Here is a 20685-nt window from a genome sequence, read left to right on the forward strand (position 1 = left end):
AGGAGGAGAGAGGGAGAATACCACAGATCGAGTAAGCAGGTATAAATGGGCAGACTAGGTGAAACAAGTGGTCCTTTTCTGCCAGTTTTTTCTGCGTTTCTATACTGACGGGGACAGCCAAAGGCACTTTCGGGTAGTGTGTATGTACTGACGAAACCAATAATGGCGAATATTGACGCTGCCCCCCATGTGCCCTAAGTGAGGGATTAGTGATTGAGGGAAGACTATCGTAGCTGAAACTGGAGGCTGCAAGCAAGGGTCAATATATGTCTAATCCCATATGTATGTAGTTTGGGTCATGAGATCTTGATCAGTGAGAAGCAGCGTGAGAAATGGAAGATATCCTAGATGTATTTGTTCATGGAGAGAGTGGCAGTAGATTGAAATCTTTTCATGATTTTTTTTCTTTCCTCTTGGCGTTGTACCTGCCTTGTTCTTCATCCTGTTCCAGAATGCACATAAGGTGCCACCGCCGTGGCTGATAGCCATGCAGCGTTATGGGCCACCCCCATCCTACCCCAACCTGAAGATTCCAGGGCTGAATTCTCCCATCCCTGAGGTAAGCTGCATCTCAAAGGCTCACTGGATCACCGCTCAGCCAAATATTCCTTCACAAGTTCTCTTTTGGCATAATGAGCTCTCATCTTATGATATGGCCTCCTTGCCCCTATTGATTTATTTTAAAACATTTGTATTCTGCAGCTTAGAACAGCATGTGCGGATTACAATAAAGATTAAACATACATATTAATTGTAAAAATACAGCACATTGCATATAGATTTTAAAACACGCATGCACACATTCTTATCTCTGATTACTGTAGTTGGTGGTGGGATTAGAATCTGGGTCTCGGTTTCTTGCTTCTGATCACACGCTCAACCTCACTGCTGCCTCCATTGATGGATAACTGAGTATATTTGTACATCACTCATTCACTTTATTCTTTCCTCATCCCCACAAGGGCTGCTCCTTTGGGTATCATGCTGGAGGCTGGGGTAAACCACCTGTGGATGAGATGGGAAAGCCGCTATATGGTGATGTTTTTGGAACCAATGCTGCTGAGTTCCAGGTAAGGGGCAGTGAGCAAAGACACCCTGGAGAGGGAAGAGCCCAGGCTTCAGGAACAGTATAAGGAGATGCAGATGGTTGAATTTACTCAAGTTTGTGTTAAAGGAACTGCACTAGGTTGTATAATTGGTAAGCGTTGTCTCCTTTATCCTTTCAGTGTGGGAACTGCAAATGAATAGTGAGCACTCCTGACTTCTAAAGGGGTGAAACATCCTCCCCCAAGGAGCAGAATGTTCCTTCCATTTTATCCTGCTACACAAGTCCAGATCAGATGGATGCAGAAAACACTTTTCCTGTTCATACCCCAGATCAGTCCGACACATGGGTTTTTCATTCCTACCAGCAGATGGGGACAGAAGCAAAGCTTTACTGACATTGTTCTTAAGATAATGTGCCATTTGCAGTCCCTCAGTATTTCTCTATCTTCAGCAGATGGCAGAGGTGCAAAAACTTGCAGTTAGTCTATGGAGATAAAGATTACTCCCAGGGGTGTTAGGTCCTGATTTAGGGCCATCCCACTGGTAGAGTAGGGCGAGCCAGAGATCTGTGGCCCTTCTTTGGCTTCTGCCCAGATATTCAGGAGGGTTTGATAACTAGTGGTGCTGGCTCCCTCATTCCCTACCTGTTCTTGCTTCTTTTGGAAGCTATCCAAAAGAGGTTCCTTCAGGAAAGTCTTTTTTAACTAATTTTGTTTTACTATTTGTTTGGATAAAGCAAGTTTAAAAAAAAAAAGACAGGAGGCACTGTGGGGAGCAGCTCAATTCTGCTGCGGCTGAGCAATCATAGAGCTGGTGCAGCATGTTTTCCCATGGTGCAGGTTGGAGGACCCTTTTCGCTGTAAGGAGGATGAGGAACTTTTTCTTTTTTTTCTCTTAGATTGTTTCAGTTTCTGGGCAGCGTTTGGAGGAAAGATGGCTGCGGCTGAATTGCGCGGGAAGGGCTCTACAGCCCACGTAGGCCGGAGGACGATTGGGATCATTGATGTTCGGTATTAGGATTCACTTTTCCCTGGGATGGTTACTACTTGGATAGTGTGAGCCCAGCAAGGCCACGCAAGCAGCACAAGACTCCTCAGGCAGAGAGTGCCGCGTGTTCCTACCATGGGCTTCCACATCCTCATTCACTCCCATACTGCCAGGCTAGGCAGCTGACCATAGGTGGGGAGGCTTTGCTGATATGCAGGAGGCTTATAGGAATCGGCCCAGTGCATCACAAGATGTCGGGGGAAGGCAGAAGCAGCAGCTTTGGACTACTCTGGGCTCTTAGGTAGGCCTGCAGAGGTGGGAATAGTGGCCATTTTCCTGACTGCACCTGTGGTGCCAGGGATTGCAGGGGGCGTGTTTTCATGGATCCGCTGCTGTTGCCTCATCACAGAGGTTTTGAGAAGGCTCCCCTTCGGCTCCCCTGGGCAACCCAGGAGCATCTAAAGTGCAGGAGGAGTCCTTTTTACTGAGTTTCTGATGAAATGGGCTAAGGCCTTCAGGGTACAGAAGGGTGAAAAACCCCCAAAACAAGTGGTGGTCCTCCATTGTTGCTCTTTATTTCCGGCATATGCACATCAGATCTGCAGAAATCCCTGGGGGTGGGGGGTTTCTAGGGCAGCTCTACTTGTGCCAAGCAATCCAGGTTGAGGGCTGAAGGCCCACTGATGGGTTTAGATCAGTGGTTCATTAGATGCATAGTAGAGCTGGGCCTGTGAAATCTGCAGAGTTGGATGGCAGTCTTCAGGAGGCAGCATGGGTGGCTGAAGGGTATTCACATCTCTCTTCCATTTCCATTTCCATTCCCTTTTCCCCTCTTCCCCTCCCCTGAGGTTAGGGCCCTCACAGGACATTTAGGGGGCGAGGGCAGAAGTTCCCATAAAGGCAGATCCAGGGCTGGATTCCCTGTAGGAGAATCACGTTAGATAGACCACATGCTGGGTGTCAGTCCGCAGTTGATGCGGACCTTTCTGGATTTGGAAAGGACTCATGGATGGCTTTCCTGTGCTCTGTGGCAGAGCTGGATACTACTTTATCTCCCAGCACAATTGAGGCTTTGCATTGAGATGAGTCGAAGGGGCATAAATTGCCCAATAATAAGCCCCCCAAAAAAGGGAAATGAACTTCCTGGGCAAGGGTCTGGTAAGATGCAGTCTTTTCGAGGATCATGTAAGCTCATGTAAAAGCCTTCTAGTCAAGGGGCAAACCCATGTGTGTCAGCTTAGGTCCTGATGCTGCAGTGAATAAGAGCGCGCAAGGTTGACTCTCTTTTGCGAGGGGTGGATCAGGATAACAACAGATGCCTCGGATTTTTTTGTCTGGTCCACAAGACCTACAGGAGCTTCCCATGCGCCTTCTATGCCAAAGAGGCAGTTCATTCCATGCTAAATCATCCAGGTCACCTGGAGTCAATTGTCCCAGTGCCCCTAGAGGTCCCGAGAAAGAAGGTAACTTTCAGCTCATTCTAGAACTGGAGAAGGGTGAACGGTGCTCTGAGTGCCACATTTCTGAATAGAGGCCCTAAGCTTTGTGATTGCTGCTATCTGCAATGGAGATTTCCTAGATTCTCTGGACCTCAAAGAAGCATATCTACCTGAGATACTAAAGTGTGTTGTCAGACCCATACTAAAACATCAAAATCTATACCCGACTATTCTAAGCAATTTCAGACCCATATCTAATCTTTCATTCCTTTCCAAATTATTGGAGAAAGTGGTCCAAAAACAATTGACAGAGCATCTTGAGAGAAATAATATTCTCTTCCCTGCCCAATTTGGATTCAGGAAATATTTTAGTACAGAAACTTTTTTGGCATTAACAGATACTGTATTAAAAGGCTTTAACAGTGAACAAAGCTACCTACTACTTGATCTCTTGCCTGCATTTGACACAGTAAACCATACAATACTTCTCAACAGATTCGAAGAAATTGGAATAACAGAAACCACCTTACAATGGTTCACATCATTTCTGAAAAATCGATCTTATCAAGTACAAATCAATAATGTGAGGTCAGACAAAATTACCCTTGACACAAGGGTACCGCAGTGTTCGGCCTTATCAGCAATTATTTAATGTCTATATGTTGCCAATGTCATCTGCTAGCCGGTTTAGGCCTAACGCATTTTATATACGCAGATGACATTCAAATTTTAATCCCAGTAAATGATACACTTGAAAAAACATATAAATTAATGGCTATGTATTTAATTATTATTAAATAATTACTCACACACATGAGTGGTTTTAAACATCGACAAAACTGAAATTATTTTATTAGATAGAAAAAAAAGAGATGTACCTATTTCTAACTTATCATTCCAAGACAACATAATAAGCCAACAGACCATGCTAGAGATCTTGGTATAATTATCAATACGGAGCTCAATTTTAAAAAACACATCTCTGCGAAAATAAAAGAAGGCTACAGTGAACTGACATTGAGACGACTAAAGCCATTATTAACTGAAGAAGATTTTAGAACAGTATTAGTTTAGTCTTTTCTAGTATAGACTATTGTAACTCACTGTTACTAGGTCTACCAGCCTCTACAATACGCCCATTACAAATACTACAAAATGCTGCTAGGGTGTTAACTGGAATAAGAAAAAGTGATCATATAACGCAGATATTGATGAAACTACCCTGGTTACCAATAAAATATCGTACTCAATTTAAAGTACTCTGCATTTTATATAAACTTATCTATGGAGACCAAACAGATTGACCGAATGCAGCATTTCCTAGCGTGTAGCAGATGGACTCAGGACCAATGGGTATAGTGTACTCCTGTTAGCAGTTGGAGACTGATCAGATTTCAATCTGACGTCAGTCCGTAGTACATATACCCCTGCAGGAAGTGCAGCTCTTCAGTATTTTCCGTCTCCATAGCAGTTAGGGACTATCTGCACGCTCTCACAGCGTTAAAACCAAATTCAAAGAGAAAATCCAAATTTAAAGAAGAAACCTACCTGAAGACGAGCCCTGCTCTCCTGCGGTGATACCCTCGGGTCCCTCCCCCAGTTGAGATTTCCCGAGGTGATTTCCATGGTCCCTCAGAGGTAAGCCTCTGTCCGGTGGCCGAATCGCGGCGAGGACCTAGCCCCCGGGCGCAGCTGAGAGGCAGCGGGTGCACCCTCGAGCGCGGCAGTGAAGGTATTCGCCCTCTCCCCCCACAGCCGGAGACAGCCCGGGACGCAACCGGGAAGCGCCGAAGACAAGATAAGGTAGAAATCTTCTGCTTGAATCCGGTCTCCGGGGATCGAGGAGGAGCACAGGTCGCCGGCCGGGACCAGTGCCACCGGGTTGATCCGCCCTAGCAGGGCCAGGCCCCGGCTATTTCCGAGGATCTACCCACGTAGAGACCCTCCGAGGGGGTCGCCATATTGCCCGCATGCTCGCCGTTGCCATCTTGGCCCTATTCGCTTCGCCGTTCAAGAGCGCACAACTCGAACTAGGCGCACAAGCACTTGTGCGCATAAACTTACACACACATAAAACCTTGCGCACATAAGTTGCACGCACAGAGCCGGGTGCATATCTACGGCTGAACGCACAGCCACACGCATAAATACACGCTCACTTTAAGCGCACTGGAGCGCATAAGTTTACGCGTCGACAGCCATGGCACCTCCAGAAACAGGGATAAAGGCTCAAGGCCTCTGCCCAGCATGCCACATTAGAGCCGCACAAAGCGAGGAGGCTGATGCCCTGTGCACGCAGTGCGAAGAGGCCCTGGGAGCCCCCCACAGACGGGGACCCCCAAGGAACCAGCGCCCCTCAGCTTTGACCCAGCGTCGATCTCATGGGTGGAGTTCTTCAAGGGGATTCATGCCTTTGTTCAAATGCAACTGAACCTCAGGCTGACCAGCCACAGACTCCACGGGAGGACCCTCATGCTCCAGGCCCGTCAAGACCTAGGCACAGGCTTCCACTACCCAGAAGCCCCAATTATGGGGGGACTCTGACATCTCTGAGGAGGAAACCAAACCCTTAGAGGGGGAGCTCCCCCCCGGGGACAGAGCCTCACTGAACCATGAGACGCTTCTTCACAAATGATGAGCTCCCAGACCTGGTCAACCAATGCCTGACGGAGCTCGCTATCCCGGGCCCAGGTACTTCGGGGGAACCTAAACCGAACCCCCTGTTGGAAGGTCTTCGACAGACTTCTCGCCATTTCCCTTTGTTACAAGCAGCACAGCAGCTGATCGACCTGGAATGGAATGCTCCGGAGTCCACCTTCAAGGGGGGATGAGCTTTGGCAGCCCTGTACCCCCCTGAACCCGGCAACCAAAGATCTCCTTGCATGCCCAAGAGTTGATGCCATGGTCTGCGCGGTCTCCAAGCGCACTACCATCCCAGTGGAGGGAGGAGCTGCGCTCAAGGATGCACACGACCGGCGGCAGGAGTCCATCCTCAAACAGTCATTTGACGTAGCCGCTATGTCTCTACAAATTGCGGCCTGCTGCACTGTGGTGACACGTGCCTCCTTATCACAAACCAGGAACAACACCCTGGGAGAAGACATGGAACCAGCAGTATCATTCCTCGCGGACACTGCCTCCAACCTAGTGCGCACCGCAGCCAGAGGAGTGTCCTCTGCGGTGGCGGCCAGGAGGCAACTCTGGCTCCGAAGCTGGTCGGCCGACGCATCTTCCAAAATGCACCTCACAAGGATGCCCTTCAAAGGATCCCTCCTGTTCGGCAGCGAACTAGAGAAACTGGCCGACAAATGGGGCGAGTCTCCATTGCCGCGCCTGCCGGAGTATAAGACGAAGAGAAACCAGCGACCCTTCCCCAGGTCCTCCAGGGGCAGAGGTTCACAGCGCTTCAACACTTACAGGAGCAACTATCAAGCCCCCCGCCCTACGGCCAGGAACCAGTCCTTTCGGACCAAGCACAACAAGAGGGGAACTAGCTCGGGTACAGGCCCCAGCCGCAGCCCACAATGAGATTCAGCTGACCCATCGAAGGGAAGAAGCCATAGGGGGCAGACTATTCTACCGCAGATGGGTCGAGATAACTTCGCACAAGTGGGTCCTAGCCATCATTCGGGAGGGGTACTACCTGGAATTTCTGCTAATCCCTCCGGACAAGTTTGTGGAATTCCCCCTGCCACGACTTCTCCAAGAGGGCGGCAGTGGAAGCTACACTGTCCAGGCTACTGGCCCTTGAGGCCATAACCCCAGTGCCTCCGCAAGAAATAAATACTGGGCATTATTCCATTTATTTTATCGTCCCCAAGAAAGAGGGAACATTCAGGCCCATCCTGGACCTCAAGTCGATCAACCGCCACCTCAGGATTCCCCGCTTCCGCATGGAAACCCTATGATCCGTAATAAGGGAAAGAGACAAGGGGAAGCGGCCTCGCGAGCAACCATCGCCCGCTGGATCAAGGAAGTCATCAAGGCGGCCTACATAGAAGCTGGCAAGCCACCACCTCTACAGGTCAAGGTCCATTCTACCAGAGCCCAGGCAGTATCCTGGGCAGAAACTAGAATGCTGTCACCTGCCGAGTTCTGCAGGGCGGCGACATGGTCCTCCATCCATACTTTCTCCAGATTCTACCGTCTAGACGTTCAGGCTCGGGAGGACACGGCATTTGCAAGGGCAATACTAAGCAGACCACGGGCAGCCTCCCACCTGGTTCGGGAGTAGCTTTTATACATCCCATTGGTCCTGAGTCCATCTGCTACACGCTAGGAAATGGAGAAATTACTTACCTGATAATTTTGTTTTCCTTACTGTAGACAGATGGACTCAGCATCCCACCCTTGGCTGCCGTTCCACATGATATTTCAAATAATTCAAGGGGTAAGCCATGTTTTCATTTACCTAGGGCACCCACCCTGCCGGGTGTCGACATTTTCCAGTTGAGTACACTGGCAGTCTCCAGCTATAGTCAATCAACCAGTTCTAGTTAATCAAGTTAATCAAGTTTCAACGTTTAACCAAGTTATGAAGTTATTCAAGTTAACCAAATTAAGTTAATCTATCAGTCAGTCACACATATATCCACAATGCTTTTCGAGGAGAATACTGAAGAGCTGCACTTCCTACAGGATATATGTACTAGGGACTGACGTCAGATTGAAATCTAATCCGTCTCCAACTGCTAACAGGAGTACACTATACCCATTGGTCCTGAGTCCATCTGTCTACACTAAGGAAAATGAAATTATCAGGTAAGTAATTTCTCCAGTTCGTTTACATAAACCACAGAGAAATTTGAGATCCGCTAACAAAGGCCTTTGAGTAATCCCGTCAGTAAATTCTGCCTACCTGAGTCAGATAAGAGACAGAAGTATTTCTTTGGCTGACCCTAAACTGTGGCACGAGCTTCCTACAGAGTTGACTGCAAACTGATATCAAAACTGTTGCACTGCGATGGGATGGTGTGCTACTGAGAGCTCTCCAGCGCAGGACGAGGAGAGTGTGTGCCCTTGCAGTGAAACCAGTCCAAGTCTGGGAGGTAGCACAGACAAGGAAAGTCCTTGAAGACTTGGAAGAGGCGAGGAAAGTCCTTGAAGACTTGGACATAGACACAGAGGGGGCGAGCAAGGCCCTCGGGTGTCCTACACAGCCCGGAGGCTGGTTGAGGACCATGCTGTCCCCAGTGTGCCCTACACAGTCCGATGGCTGGTCGCAGACCACATGGGGAGCAGGACAGGCTCGGGAGGTCTCAAAGCACAGGAGTGAAGCAACCCCTCGGATCCTCCAGAGTCAGGACTGGATTCAAGAGCAGATAAAACATGGAACTTGGAACTCTGATTAAAAGCAAGGAATCTCCGGAGGCATGGGTAGTTCAGGACCTGGGGCATCAGAACATCAGGACTGGAACGGAGCATACAAGAAGATCCATGAATGAAGATCAGAGATGTCAGGCAGGAGCTGGAGACAAGGAGTCCTTGGGAGCACTAAGTCCCTTGCCGAAGCAAGGACTGAATGAGCGAGAAGCCCTTTTATAGGGCCGGATAAGACAACTCCCTGGGAGGAGTTCAGGAGGAACCAGTGGGACTGCTCCCTACTGGCCCTTTAAATCCCAGAGGAAGCCGCGGGCCCACCCTTAGGAGGAAGCTGGGCAGGACCCTGCGCAGCGGCCATGCTGCTGCTGCAACGCTGAGCCGAAGCAGGAGGAAGCAGGCCCTGAAGTAGGAGGCGGCCTCCGGGCCGCGCACGGAGGATCAAGGGCGGCTTCAGCCGCAAAGAGGAGCGGCTCCAACGTGCAGGCAAAGCTGGAGCTTCTGCGGCTCCATGCTGCAGGAAAAGCCCATGCTTCTGTGGCCTCCGGGCTGCGAAGGTAAGCGCCTCCCGTGGTTCCAGCCACGGGAGGAGCGCAACATAAACTTTTAAAAAGAACTTGAAAACTTGGCTATGTGGAATTGCGTTTAAAGAGTGATTGAGAATGTTTTAATTATTATATTTTATATATTTACTGAGCAGCTATCATTTGCAACTGAGAGCACCTACGTTAACATTAACGGTATAAATTAGACTCAAAACTTCACTTAATTTCTATGAATATCAGGACATTTTTTCACTGATTTTTACATCATGAACGCATTTTTATTTGATTTACATTTTATTTGTTTAATTACATTTGTTTTATTGCGATTAAGTTTTTATTTTCATTTTGCTATTTTATAAGATTTATTAGATTTGTTCTATATGAATTTAAATTGTAACTTTTATTGCATTTTACGCTTGGGAAACCCTTGTGATGACTTGTCAGAACGACGGTATATAAGAATTTAATAAATAAATAAATTTCCATTAGAGAGGAGCATCAGAAATTCCTTTGATTCATGATGAAAGGAGCACATTTACAGTTTTCCCGTGCTCCACTTTGGGTTGGTGATGGCTCCATGGACAATGGTGGTAGTAGCGGGAGTGCTACGACAGGAAGACGTTTTATCGTTCCTTTATTTTGTCAACTGGCTAATTCGGGTGAAGTCAAAGGACCTACGTCTGTAGTTGGTTCAATGCGTCAAGCAGATGTTGCAGTCCCTGAGTTGTTGCTGACTCTGGAGAAGAGCAATTGGTTCTGACCCAATCACTAGAGTGACTAGGAGCCCGCTTCAGTATCAGACTAAGCAAAGTGTTTCTCACGGAGAATGGGGTGCTGAAGTTATCACAGAGTCTGGGATTATTTGCAAGTCCTGAGTTCTATGGCATGTATGCTAGATCTAGGTCCCTGGGCATTCGCTCAGATCAGGCCTCTTCAGAGAGCACTTCTCTCCCAAGGGAATTCCTCAGTGCAGAGGAGTTCCCACTCCTATCACTGTGGGGGAATCCAGGTCCAGTGTCTCCTCGTGGCTTTCTTGGGTCAGTTGGAGCTGGGTGTACACTTGGAAATCCCAGGGTAGCTGGTAGTGACCACCAGTGCCAGGCTGAAAGGCTGGGGAGCCATTTGCAAGGATCAAGCAGCACAGGACCAGTGGTCTGTGGAGGAGGTGTCTTGATCTATTAGCCGTTTGCAGACTAGGATGATTCACAAAGTGTTACTTTTCTTCCACGGTTATGTAATCGAGCAGTGCGAGTCCTATTGACAATGCAACGATGGTAGCTTAGATTAATCAACATAGGGGGACCAGGATTCTCATGGTCTCTTGGGAGGCCCTGGAGCTTTTCCACTTTGTGGAATGACATGGTGTTTCATATTGTGGGCAATGTTCAGGGCAGACGTTCAAATTTGATGGGTGCTGGACCCGGAGACTGGTTGCTGGCAGAAGAGGCGATAGTGCTCGTTTGCTCCAGGAGGAGAATTCCGCAGTTGGACTGAAAGCCAAAGTGTCTCGGTTCTGTTCTGATAGCCAATTCATAGTAGAGAGACTTTAGTAAGGGGTACCCTTAAAGGTTACTCTTTGGACTTTAGAATACCATGTCACATAAATTAGCACATTAGTGCCACTAAGGATGATGCATTATATTGAGCTCAGTTAATTATTTTTATGAGATCGGAACCACAAACAATACTCAGAGAGATGTTTTCAAAAAGAATATAATGTTTATTTTACATGAGAAAAGTATGCAATTAAGTTAAATTGATAAATTTAATTGATCAAATCACATCAAATTGTCAGATCAATTAATTGAAGTCAGATCAACTCATGATACAATAATAAGTATGAATCAAATAGTTGCTTACCAATATGAGTTAAAACAGCCAGGCCTCCGGCATGTTACGCTGAGAACAGTATATCAGCCCCGAGTGACTGGACTTCACTGTTTCCATACCTTTAATCTAGGTTGTAGATCATGGCTTGTAAATTTGAATAACTAAGCTAGAACCTCTGATCGCTACATGTATTAGTCAGGCTAAATATACAAGAACATTTGACTATAAAAGAGAAACTCTTTGATCTTCCATCAGATCTACATACAGCAAGACATTTGGGTGCCTTGATCATAGCTCATCAGTCTCTAACAAAAAGACATTTAATCTCATATACTAAAGCATATCATAGGATGAGTACAATCTCTTAATCTGCAAGCTGCTTAAAATTTCGGATGTTTAAATACAATCTAAGATGCAGTAAATATTTTTATTTTACGTTCAGAAGAATGTAATATTTTATTTTATTCAGGTCCTGTGTTACCTTGAGAGAGAAGTTCTGGGAACTCTGCCATACTTAGGTCATTAATCATAGATGGGCTGGTACAATAAAGTAGGCTCCAGCGGAGCGCACTGCTAGCTCGCGTTTGGCCGCGCGTTTTTGTCGCGATATTTTTACCCCTTATACAGTAAGGGGTAATAGCGCGTCGAAAACGTGCGGCCAACCCACGCGATACAGAATGCAAAATGTGCAGCGAAGCCACACATTTTAATTTCGGCCGGCACCAGAAAAGTGTACAGAAAAGCAGAAAAAACTGCTTTTCTGTACACCCTTCGACTTAATATCATAGTGATATTAAGTCGAAGGCCCCAAAAATAAAAAAAAAATTAAATCTGCCTGCGGCCCACGGGTTGGAAGACGGACACTCAATTTTGCCGGCGTTCATTTTCCAGACCCATGGCTGTCAGCAGGTTCGAGAACCAATGCCGGTAAAATTGAGCGTCAGCTGTCAAACCCGCTGACAGCCGCCGCTTCTGTCAAAAAGGAGACGCTAGGGACGCACTACTGTCCCTAGCGCCTCCTTTTACCGCAGGCCCTCATTTGCATGTGGGCCGATACTGAATCGCGTGCCCAGGACACTGGCCTGTGCGCGTGTCGGGAGAGCGGGTGCTCGCAAGCTGTCCCGTGCTTCTTTCTGTATCGGCCCTAGAGAGATAGCAGAGCACTGGCTAGTTTCTCAGATTTAACAACTGCAGGTGTTTAAAAAAAAAAAAAAAAAATTATATATATATATTTTTTTTTCCATAAGAGAAAAAAAAGTTGTGTATTGCTGCAGTTTATTTAAGAATGGCTGTGCACTAGTCATTTTAAATTTAAAGAATAATTCAGAACAATTTAAAATAATTCTAAATAGGTCAGAGTTTATTGGTTTTCATACCTGTTACATTTTAAAGGTAAAGGGGAACCAGATACCATGTCAAAAGTGTGCAACTTTTTCAGTTGTAGGTGGAAGGTCGAAGCGAAGGGACGCAATTCTCTATTTCTCCCATGGTCATGTGGGATTCTGTGGTACATCTTTCCTCCTTGACCATTAGTAGGAAGGGTGTTAAGGGTATTGAGATGAACCCATAGAGAGAGATCCTTGTAGCACTGGAGTGGTTTGCAGACTTGGTAAATCTGTTGATGGACGGTCTTCTATGGCTCAGACATCTTCCCAAGTTGCTCCTTCAAAGATCAATCTTCTTGGATCAGGTTGCTCGCTTTTTGTCTTGTGGTTTGGTTTTTGAAAGGAACTGTTTACTGTTGAGAGATTATTCAGAGGAGGTCCTTACCACCTTGTTGAGGGCTAGGAGACTTTCCAATTCTCTGGCCTATGTTAGGGTGTGGAAGGTGTCTGAGACAAGGTGCCTTGCAGAGGGTGTTGTGACACTTCAAGTGTTCTGCATGCAATGTTTTTTTTTTCTCTTTTCTGGTAACACAATGTTTTTCTCTAGAACTTCTTCAGTTATTAATATAGGGAAGGCTTTTTGTTCTTGTTGCACTTGATACTGTGTGTGTGTCCTTGTCACAGGTCTAATTCTACCAGAGCCCACTGTAATCCTGGTTTTTAATGAATTGGGCTCTGGTAGAATTAGACCTGTGACAAGGACACACACACAGTATCAAGTGCAACAAGAACAAAAAGCCTTCCCTATATTAATAACTGAAGAAGTTCTAGAGAAAAACATTGTGTTACCAGAAAAGAGAAAAAAAAACATTGCATGCAGAATTTTAAGATCCATAACCAAAGGATAAAGCAAATTGAGATGGATGACTCTGTCATCAGTGGCAATACTGCGAAAGGTAAGAGTGAAGTGAATAACAAATCTCAACTAAAGTCTCATAAGGAGTCCAGGAAAAGCAATAACCTTAAAGAGAGAACCTGGAAAGCTATGACCACAAATGCTCATAGTTTGGGAAATAAAATCCCAGATCTGCAGGCCCTAATGACAGAGGCAAATTTGAACATTGTTGCTATCACAGAAACATGGTTCACAGAATCTCATGATTGGGATACAGCAATACCAGGAAGCTTGTTAAGGAAGGACAGAGTGGATAGAAAAGAGGGTGGTGTGGCTTTTTGTCAGAAACAATATCCAAGTATCTGAGCTGCAAGGAAGTTGGGGCAATGAAGAAGCACTATGGGTCGACCTAAAAAAAGATGACGGAGCATCCATTTATATTGGAGTGGTTTACAGGCCTCCAAACCAAAAGGAAGAGCTGGACAGAGACCTGGTTGAAGACATCCTTAAGATAGGAAAGAAGGAAGAAGTGGTGATCGTTGGTGACTTTAATATGCCAGATGTAGACTGGAAAATCCCATCTGCAGAATCTAAAAATAGTATAGCGATAGTGGATGCCATGCAAGTAACTTTGATCAAACAAATGGTAATGGAACCCACTAGAGAAGGAACTATACTAGACTTAGTGCTCACTAATGGAGATAATGTCTCTGATGTCCAGGTGGGCGCCCACCTCAGCACCCAGTGATCATCAAACGGTATGGTTTAATATCACTAAAAGAATATGGAAAAGAAGCACAAAGACCCGAGTTTTACAGTTCAAAAACACGGACTTTGAAGAAATGGGGAAATACCTAGAGGAAGAACTAAAAGGCTGGGAGAACGAGAGAGATGTGGATCAGCAGTGGACCAATCTAAAAGGAGGAATTACCAAGGCAACTACTCTATATGTTAGAAGTGTAAAGAAAAGCAAAAGAAAAATGAAACCTATCTGGTTCTCAAAGGAGGTGGCTGACAAAATTAAGGCTAAAAGAACAGCATTCAAGAAATATAAAAGATCCCAAAGGGAGGAGCACAAAGAACAATATTTGATTCAACTGAGGGAGACAAAGAAATTAATCAAGTTGGAAAAAAGTCAAGCGGAAGAGAGGATTGCCAAGGAGATAAAGAATGGTAACAAAACATTTTTCAGATACATCAGTGAAAAGAGAAAAGTTCAAAGTGGTATAGTGAAATTGAAAGGTGGAAATGATCAATGCGTGGAGAGAGACGAAGAAATGGCAGATATATTAAATAAATACTTCAGTTCTGTGTTCACTAAAGAAGGCCCTGGAGAAGGACCATCTCTACACAACAAGAAACTGGAAGAAAGTGGAATAGACGAAAACCCTTTTACAGTAGAAAATGTATGGGAAGAGCTAAAGAATCTGAAAGTGGACAAAGCCATGGGACCTGATGGGATTCATCCAAGGATACTGAGGGAGCTCAGAGATGTGCTGGCGGGTCCGCTGTGTGACCTGTTCAATAGATCCCTAGAAACGGGAGTGGTGCCGAGTGATTGGAGAAGAGCGGTGGTGGTCCCACTTCACAAGAGTGGGAACAGAGAGGAGGCTGGTAACTACAGACCGGTTAGCCTCACTTCGGTGGTGGGAAAAGTAATGGGGAGTCACTGTTGAAAGAGAGAATAGTGAACTATCTACAGTCCGGAGAATTACTGGACCTGAGGCAGCATAGATTCACCAGGGGAAGATCCTGTCAGACAAATCTGATTGACTTTTTTGACTGGGTAACCAAGGAATTGGATCGAGGAAGAGCGCTCGATGTCATCTACTTAGATTTCAGCAAAGCTTCTGATACGGTTCCGCATAGGAGACTGGTGAATAAAACGAGAAGCTTAGGAGTGAGTGCCAAGGTGGTGACCTGGATTGCAAACTGGTTGATGGACAGAAGACAATGTGTGATGGTAAATGGAACTTTCTCTGAAGAGAGAGCGGTTTTAAGTGGTGTACCGCAAGGATCGGTGTTGGGACTGGCCCTGTTCAATATCTTTGTGAGCGACATTGCGAACGGGATAGAAGGTAAGATTTGTCTTTTTGCGGACGACACTAAGATCTGCAACAGAGTGGACACGCCGGAAGGAGTGGAGAGAATGAGACGGGATTTAAGGAAACTGGAAGAGTGGTCGAAGATATGGCAGCTGAGATTCAATGCCAAGAAGTGCAAAGTCATGCATATGGGGAGTGGAAATCCTAATGAACTGTATTCGATGGGGGGGGAAAGGCTGATGTGCATGGAGCAGGAGAGAGACCTTGGGGTTATAGTGTCTAATGATATGAAGTCTGCGAAACAATGCGACAAGGCGATAGCAAAAGCCAGAAGAATGCTAGGCTGCATAGAGAGAGGAATATCGAGTAAGAAAAGGGAAGTGATTATCCCCTTGTACAGGTCCTTGGTGAGGCCTCACCTGGAGTACTGTGTTCAGTTCTGGAGACCGTATCTACAAAGAGACACAGAAAAGATTGAAGCGGTGCAGAGAAGGGCGACCAGAAAGGTGGAGGGTCTTCATCGGATGTCATACGAGGAGAGATTGAAGAATCTAAATATGTACACCCTGGAGGAAAGGAGGAGCAGGGGTGATATGATTCAGACTTTCAGATACTTGAAAAACTTTAACGATCCAAAGACAACGACAAACTTTTTAATTTGTCAGTGAGCCATTTAATAGTGGCTGGAGTCATTAACCTTATTAGAGTTCCTTCTTTGGATAACTCAGTGGGGAATTATATAAGGCAACTTAATTCCCTCATCACTAGTTTTGGGACCTGGTGGATGTTTGGCGACATAGATTTCTCCTAGGACAAGCAAGATGGTAGTCCTCATGTGGGTGACATCATCAGATGGAGCCCGTCTCAGAAAACTTCTCAAAATTTCTAGAATCTTCGACTGGCACACTGAGTATGCCTAGCATTCCACTATCCATGCGTCAACGCGGGGTCTTTCTTCAGTCTCTTTTTTTTTTCTGCCGAGCTACCGTTTCACGGTTCTGGAGCCCGTGCTCTTTTTGGCGGGAAACAGTCCACAAAAGAGCCAATGCAATACATTGCGCTTAGCTGAACGCACTGTATAATCCACAGTTGGACGCGGGTTGTAGAGGCACTAACTAATCCCCTTATGCAATAAGGGGATTAGCGCCTCTACAACCTGCGTCCAATGTGGAGTGAAGCTAATAATAACGCTTTTTTCAGCTGGTTTTTTTTTTTGCCGCAGCAAGGATTCCTCTGGGATCGGCTCGACGCGCATTTATCGAGGGAGGGCCTATGTGCCTGCTGTTTACCCGGAGGGGAAGGACCCTCCGTTTTGCCTCGGGGAGGTCGGCAGCAGGTTCCTCTGTCCTCCACGCGGCTGCCGGCAGGCGGCATGGCTCCAGCTGATCCATTCCCACTGAGTGTGGGAACGGAGGCCATTTTGGAGAGTTTTATGGCAGCCACGCGGGCCGCGATGGGGGAGGGGTTTTCACCACCCGCACTATCCCCACAGCGAATTGTCCCCGAGGGGGAGGTGCCAGCAGGCCCGGACTCAGAGGGTAGCCCTGAGGGGACTGATACCTCTTCCAATTCTGCTTTTTCTTCTGAGTTTTTGCTATTGATGTACAAGGCCTTTAAGGAGAAAAAGGCAGGGAAGAATCAGGGAAAAAATCCCTTCATGGACTGCTCCCGGAAAAGGGAGGAAGAGTGCAGGATCTACAGGAGGGTTGGACCGTCATAAGGGCAAAAGATCTTTATGGTCTGTGCACCTGTGACAGATTCAGACTCATGTCCCAGGACGACCCAGATCCACAGCACAAACCCCCGGGGGAGGGGGGGGGCTGATGAGGACGCGAATCCTCAGCAGGATGGGAGCCGAGGGGCTCCGGCTATGGAAGGCGACGATCCAAAGTAGTTCTCCTCTTTAAGAAACATGAGTTGAATCCGCTTATTCCGTCCATCCTGGGGGAGTTGGGCTGGACGCTCCACTAGCGGATTCTCGGTTGTGGGCTATGGATCCGGTATTGCTGGGTCTCAGGTGTCCGGCCGTTTCCTTCCCATTCCATTTCTCGGCAACGGATCTTCTATTTAGAGAATGGGGCACTCCTTATTTGGGGTTGAAAGTCAGTAAAAGCGATGGACAAGCTATATTCTCTTCCAGAGGAGGCATTAGATTTGCTGAGAGTCCCGAAGGTGGATGCAGCGTCACCAAGAAGTCCACTATCCCAGTTACGGGGCGATAACACAGGTTCCGTCAGCGGAACAACATAGAGGCCGCTATTCCATTTACTTCATAGTCCCCAAAAAGGAAGGTACTTTCCGACCAATCTTAGATCTCAAGAGTCAACAGATGTCTTCAGGTACCACGTTTCCGAATGGAGACCCTTCGATCAGTCATCGCCTCCGTATGACAAGGAGAGTTCCTGGCTTCTCTGGATCTCACGGAAGAGTATCTCCATATCGGCATCCGGTCGTCACACCAGAATTTCCTCAGCTTCTGCATTCTGGGAAAACACTATCAGTTCCGGGCTCTGTCTTTCGGACTCACCACTGCTCCCAGAACGTTCACCAAGGTGATGGTGGTAGTTGCAGCGCAACTCCGAAGGGAAGGCTTGCTAGTGCATCCCTACCTGGACGATTGGCTGATTCGGACGAAGTCCGAGGCTCTGTGTCGGACAGCTATCTGCCGGGTGCTACAGCTCTTACGATCGCTCGCTGGGTGGTCAACCTTGCCAAGAGTCATCTGATCCCTTCACAGTCTCTGGAGTTCCTGGGAGCCCTGTTCAACACGGAGCAGGGGAGAGTATTCCTCACCACAGAAGGTATAGTCAAGCTCCAGGGACAGGTGAGGGATCTGTTGTCCATGCAGATGCCCAGGGTGAGAGATTACTTGAAGGTCTTGGGATCCATGACGTCCACTCTGGAATTGGTACCCTGGGCCTTTGCTCATATGCGTCCCTTACAGTCAGCATTGCTGTCCCGCTGGAATCCGGTGTCAGAACAGTTTCACCTACCACTTCCGCATACAGACTCCGCGAGAGTCAGTCTCGATTGGTGGCTTGTCTCAGAACATCTGGAGTGTGGAGTTCCCCTGGTAATACCAGACTGGACAGTAGTCACCACAGATGCCAGTCTCTCCGGCTGGGGAGCTGTTTGTCTGGGGAAGTCTGTGCAGGGGCAGTGGTCCAGAGAACAATCTCAGTGGTCCATCAACCGCTTGGAGACCAGGGCGGTAGCTCTGGCATTGCAAGCCTGCCTCCCGATCCTTCGGGGGAGGTCAGTCAGTCTTGTCAGACAATGCAACCACAGTGGTTTGCGGATCTGCTCAATCTGTCCGCTGCGGAACCTCTATGGTTTCGGGAGTCCACGGCTCTTCTTCATCAAGGCCCCATCTGTTTGGAAGAGGCGGATCGTTTCTGTCTAGCAGCATGACTTTTGAGAGGCAGCGGCTGAAGAATAATGGTTATTCTGACGCAGTGGTGGCCACATTGTTGAGGTTGCGAAAACCGTCTACTTCCCTAGCTTATGCCAGAGTTTGGAAAGTTTTTGAAGCCTGGTGTGCGGATCGTGCGGTGGATCCTACGTGGGCGTCAGTCTCAGACATTCTAGGTTTTCTTCAAACCGGTCTTTCTAAGGGTCTCACTTGTTCTTGGTGGAGAAGTCCATTTCCTGCTATTAGTTAAGTTGACTTAGAAAATAGCCACTGCTATTACTAGCAACAGTAGCATGGGATAGACTTAGTTTTTGGGTACTTGCCAGGTTCTTATGGCCTGGATTGGCCACTGTTGGAAACAGGATGCTGGGCTTGATGGACCCATGGTCTGACCCAGTATGCATGTTCTTATGTTCTTATCCGTCATCACGGCTGAACTTCATTGGAGCCGTGTTGTATGCGACGCAAGCGAAAGCTTTTTTGCCCCGCAACAGGGTGGACTGATGTCCCTGGCAGAGGAGGTCCAGCGGGAACAGTCGGTGGAGCCTCCAGCATCCCCAATAACAAAACGACCATTTCCTAGCGTGTAGCCAGATGGACTCAGAACGAATGGGTATAGTATGCTCGTGCTAGCAGTTGGAGACGGATTTGACGTCAGCACGGGTATATATACCCCCACAGGAAGCGTAGCAACTCAGTAATTTCCGTCTCCAAAGCAGTTTGGAGAGCCTGCACACTCGCTGAGCATGTTTTCCAATACTACTTTCTATTTTTTTTTCTACTTTCTCTTTTCTACTTACTAAACTTTCTCCAGGAACATCGAGCCCGCACTCCTGCGATGATACCCTAGGGTCCCTCCCCCAGTTGAGTTTCCCGGGTGATTTCCTTGATCCCTCGGAGGTCTAGGCCTCGGTCCGGTGGCCGAATCGCTGCAGGGATCTAGCTCCCGAGCGTGAAAGGCTCGGGTCGGGCCGAGAAGCGCCTCGGTCCCGGTGTGGACTTAGCCCCGAGCGAGACGAGTTCGGCGGCTCAAAGGCAGCGGGTGAAAATCCTCAAGCGAGGCGGTGAAGGTACTTGCCCTCTCCCCCCGCAGCCGGAGACCGCCCGGGTTACAGCCGGGAAGCGCCGAGGATCAGGTAAGGCGCACCTCTCTTACTTTTTGGTCTCTGAGGGACGAGGATCGGCGGCGTGGCCTGTAGGCGGCACGCCGTGGAGGGCGCCATTTTGTTGGCCTGTTCAGGTATTGAGCACCCATGATAGGCGCCTGTCTCTGATTAAGCGCATATTGTATTGCTGCCCACATATTAATGAGCGCATGTTGGATATCATTGAGAGTATATTGCTGACTGCATATTAATGAGCGCCTGTTGGATATCATTGAGTGTATATTGCTGCCGGATATTATTGAGTGCCTTTTGTATTTAGCGTATATTGCTGCCGCATATTATTAAGCGCCTGTTGTATTAAGCGTATATTGCTGCCGCATGTTATTGAGCGCCTTTTGTATTCAGCGCATATTGCTGCCGCATATTATTGGGCGCCTGTTGTATTAAGCGCATATTGCTGCCGCATATTATTGAGCGCCTGTTCTATTAAGCGCATATTGTTGCCGCATATTGTGGAGCGCCTGTTGTATTAAGCGCATATTGCTGCCGCATATTATTGAGCGCCTGTTCTATTAAGCGCATATTGCTGCCGCATATTGTTGAGCGCCTGTTCTATTAAGCGCATAAGGAGTAAAAAGCTTGGAAGCTAAAATAGCTGGAAAGGAGGTAAAGGCAGGAAGTAATTGTAACATAATACAATGGAGAATATGGGTTAAAGCTTAAGGTGCTTTAACC

General features: G+C 47.3%; 1 protein-coding gene across 1 annotated transcript in view; it reads left to right on the forward strand.

The window, feature by feature from the left end:
* The window catches only part of SF3B2 (splicing factor 3b subunit 2), a 329817-nt gene that overhangs the window by 242930 nt on the left and 66202 nt on the right, over nt 1–20685 (forward strand). Inside the window, exons 15-16 of the mRNA XM_029614631.1 lie at nt 452–559; nt 963–1070. Coding sequence (XP_029470491.1) covers nt 452–559; nt 963–1070 — 216 coding nt within the window. The remainder of the gene's footprint in view (nt 1–451; nt 560–962; nt 1071–20685) is intronic.

Source organism: Rhinatrema bivittatum, chromosome 8 (assembly GCF_901001135.1).
Source record: "Rhinatrema bivittatum chromosome 8, aRhiBiv1.1, whole genome shotgun sequence".
NCBI classification, from domain to species: Eukaryota; Metazoa; Chordata; class Amphibia; order Gymnophiona; family Rhinatrematidae; genus Rhinatrema; species Rhinatrema bivittatum.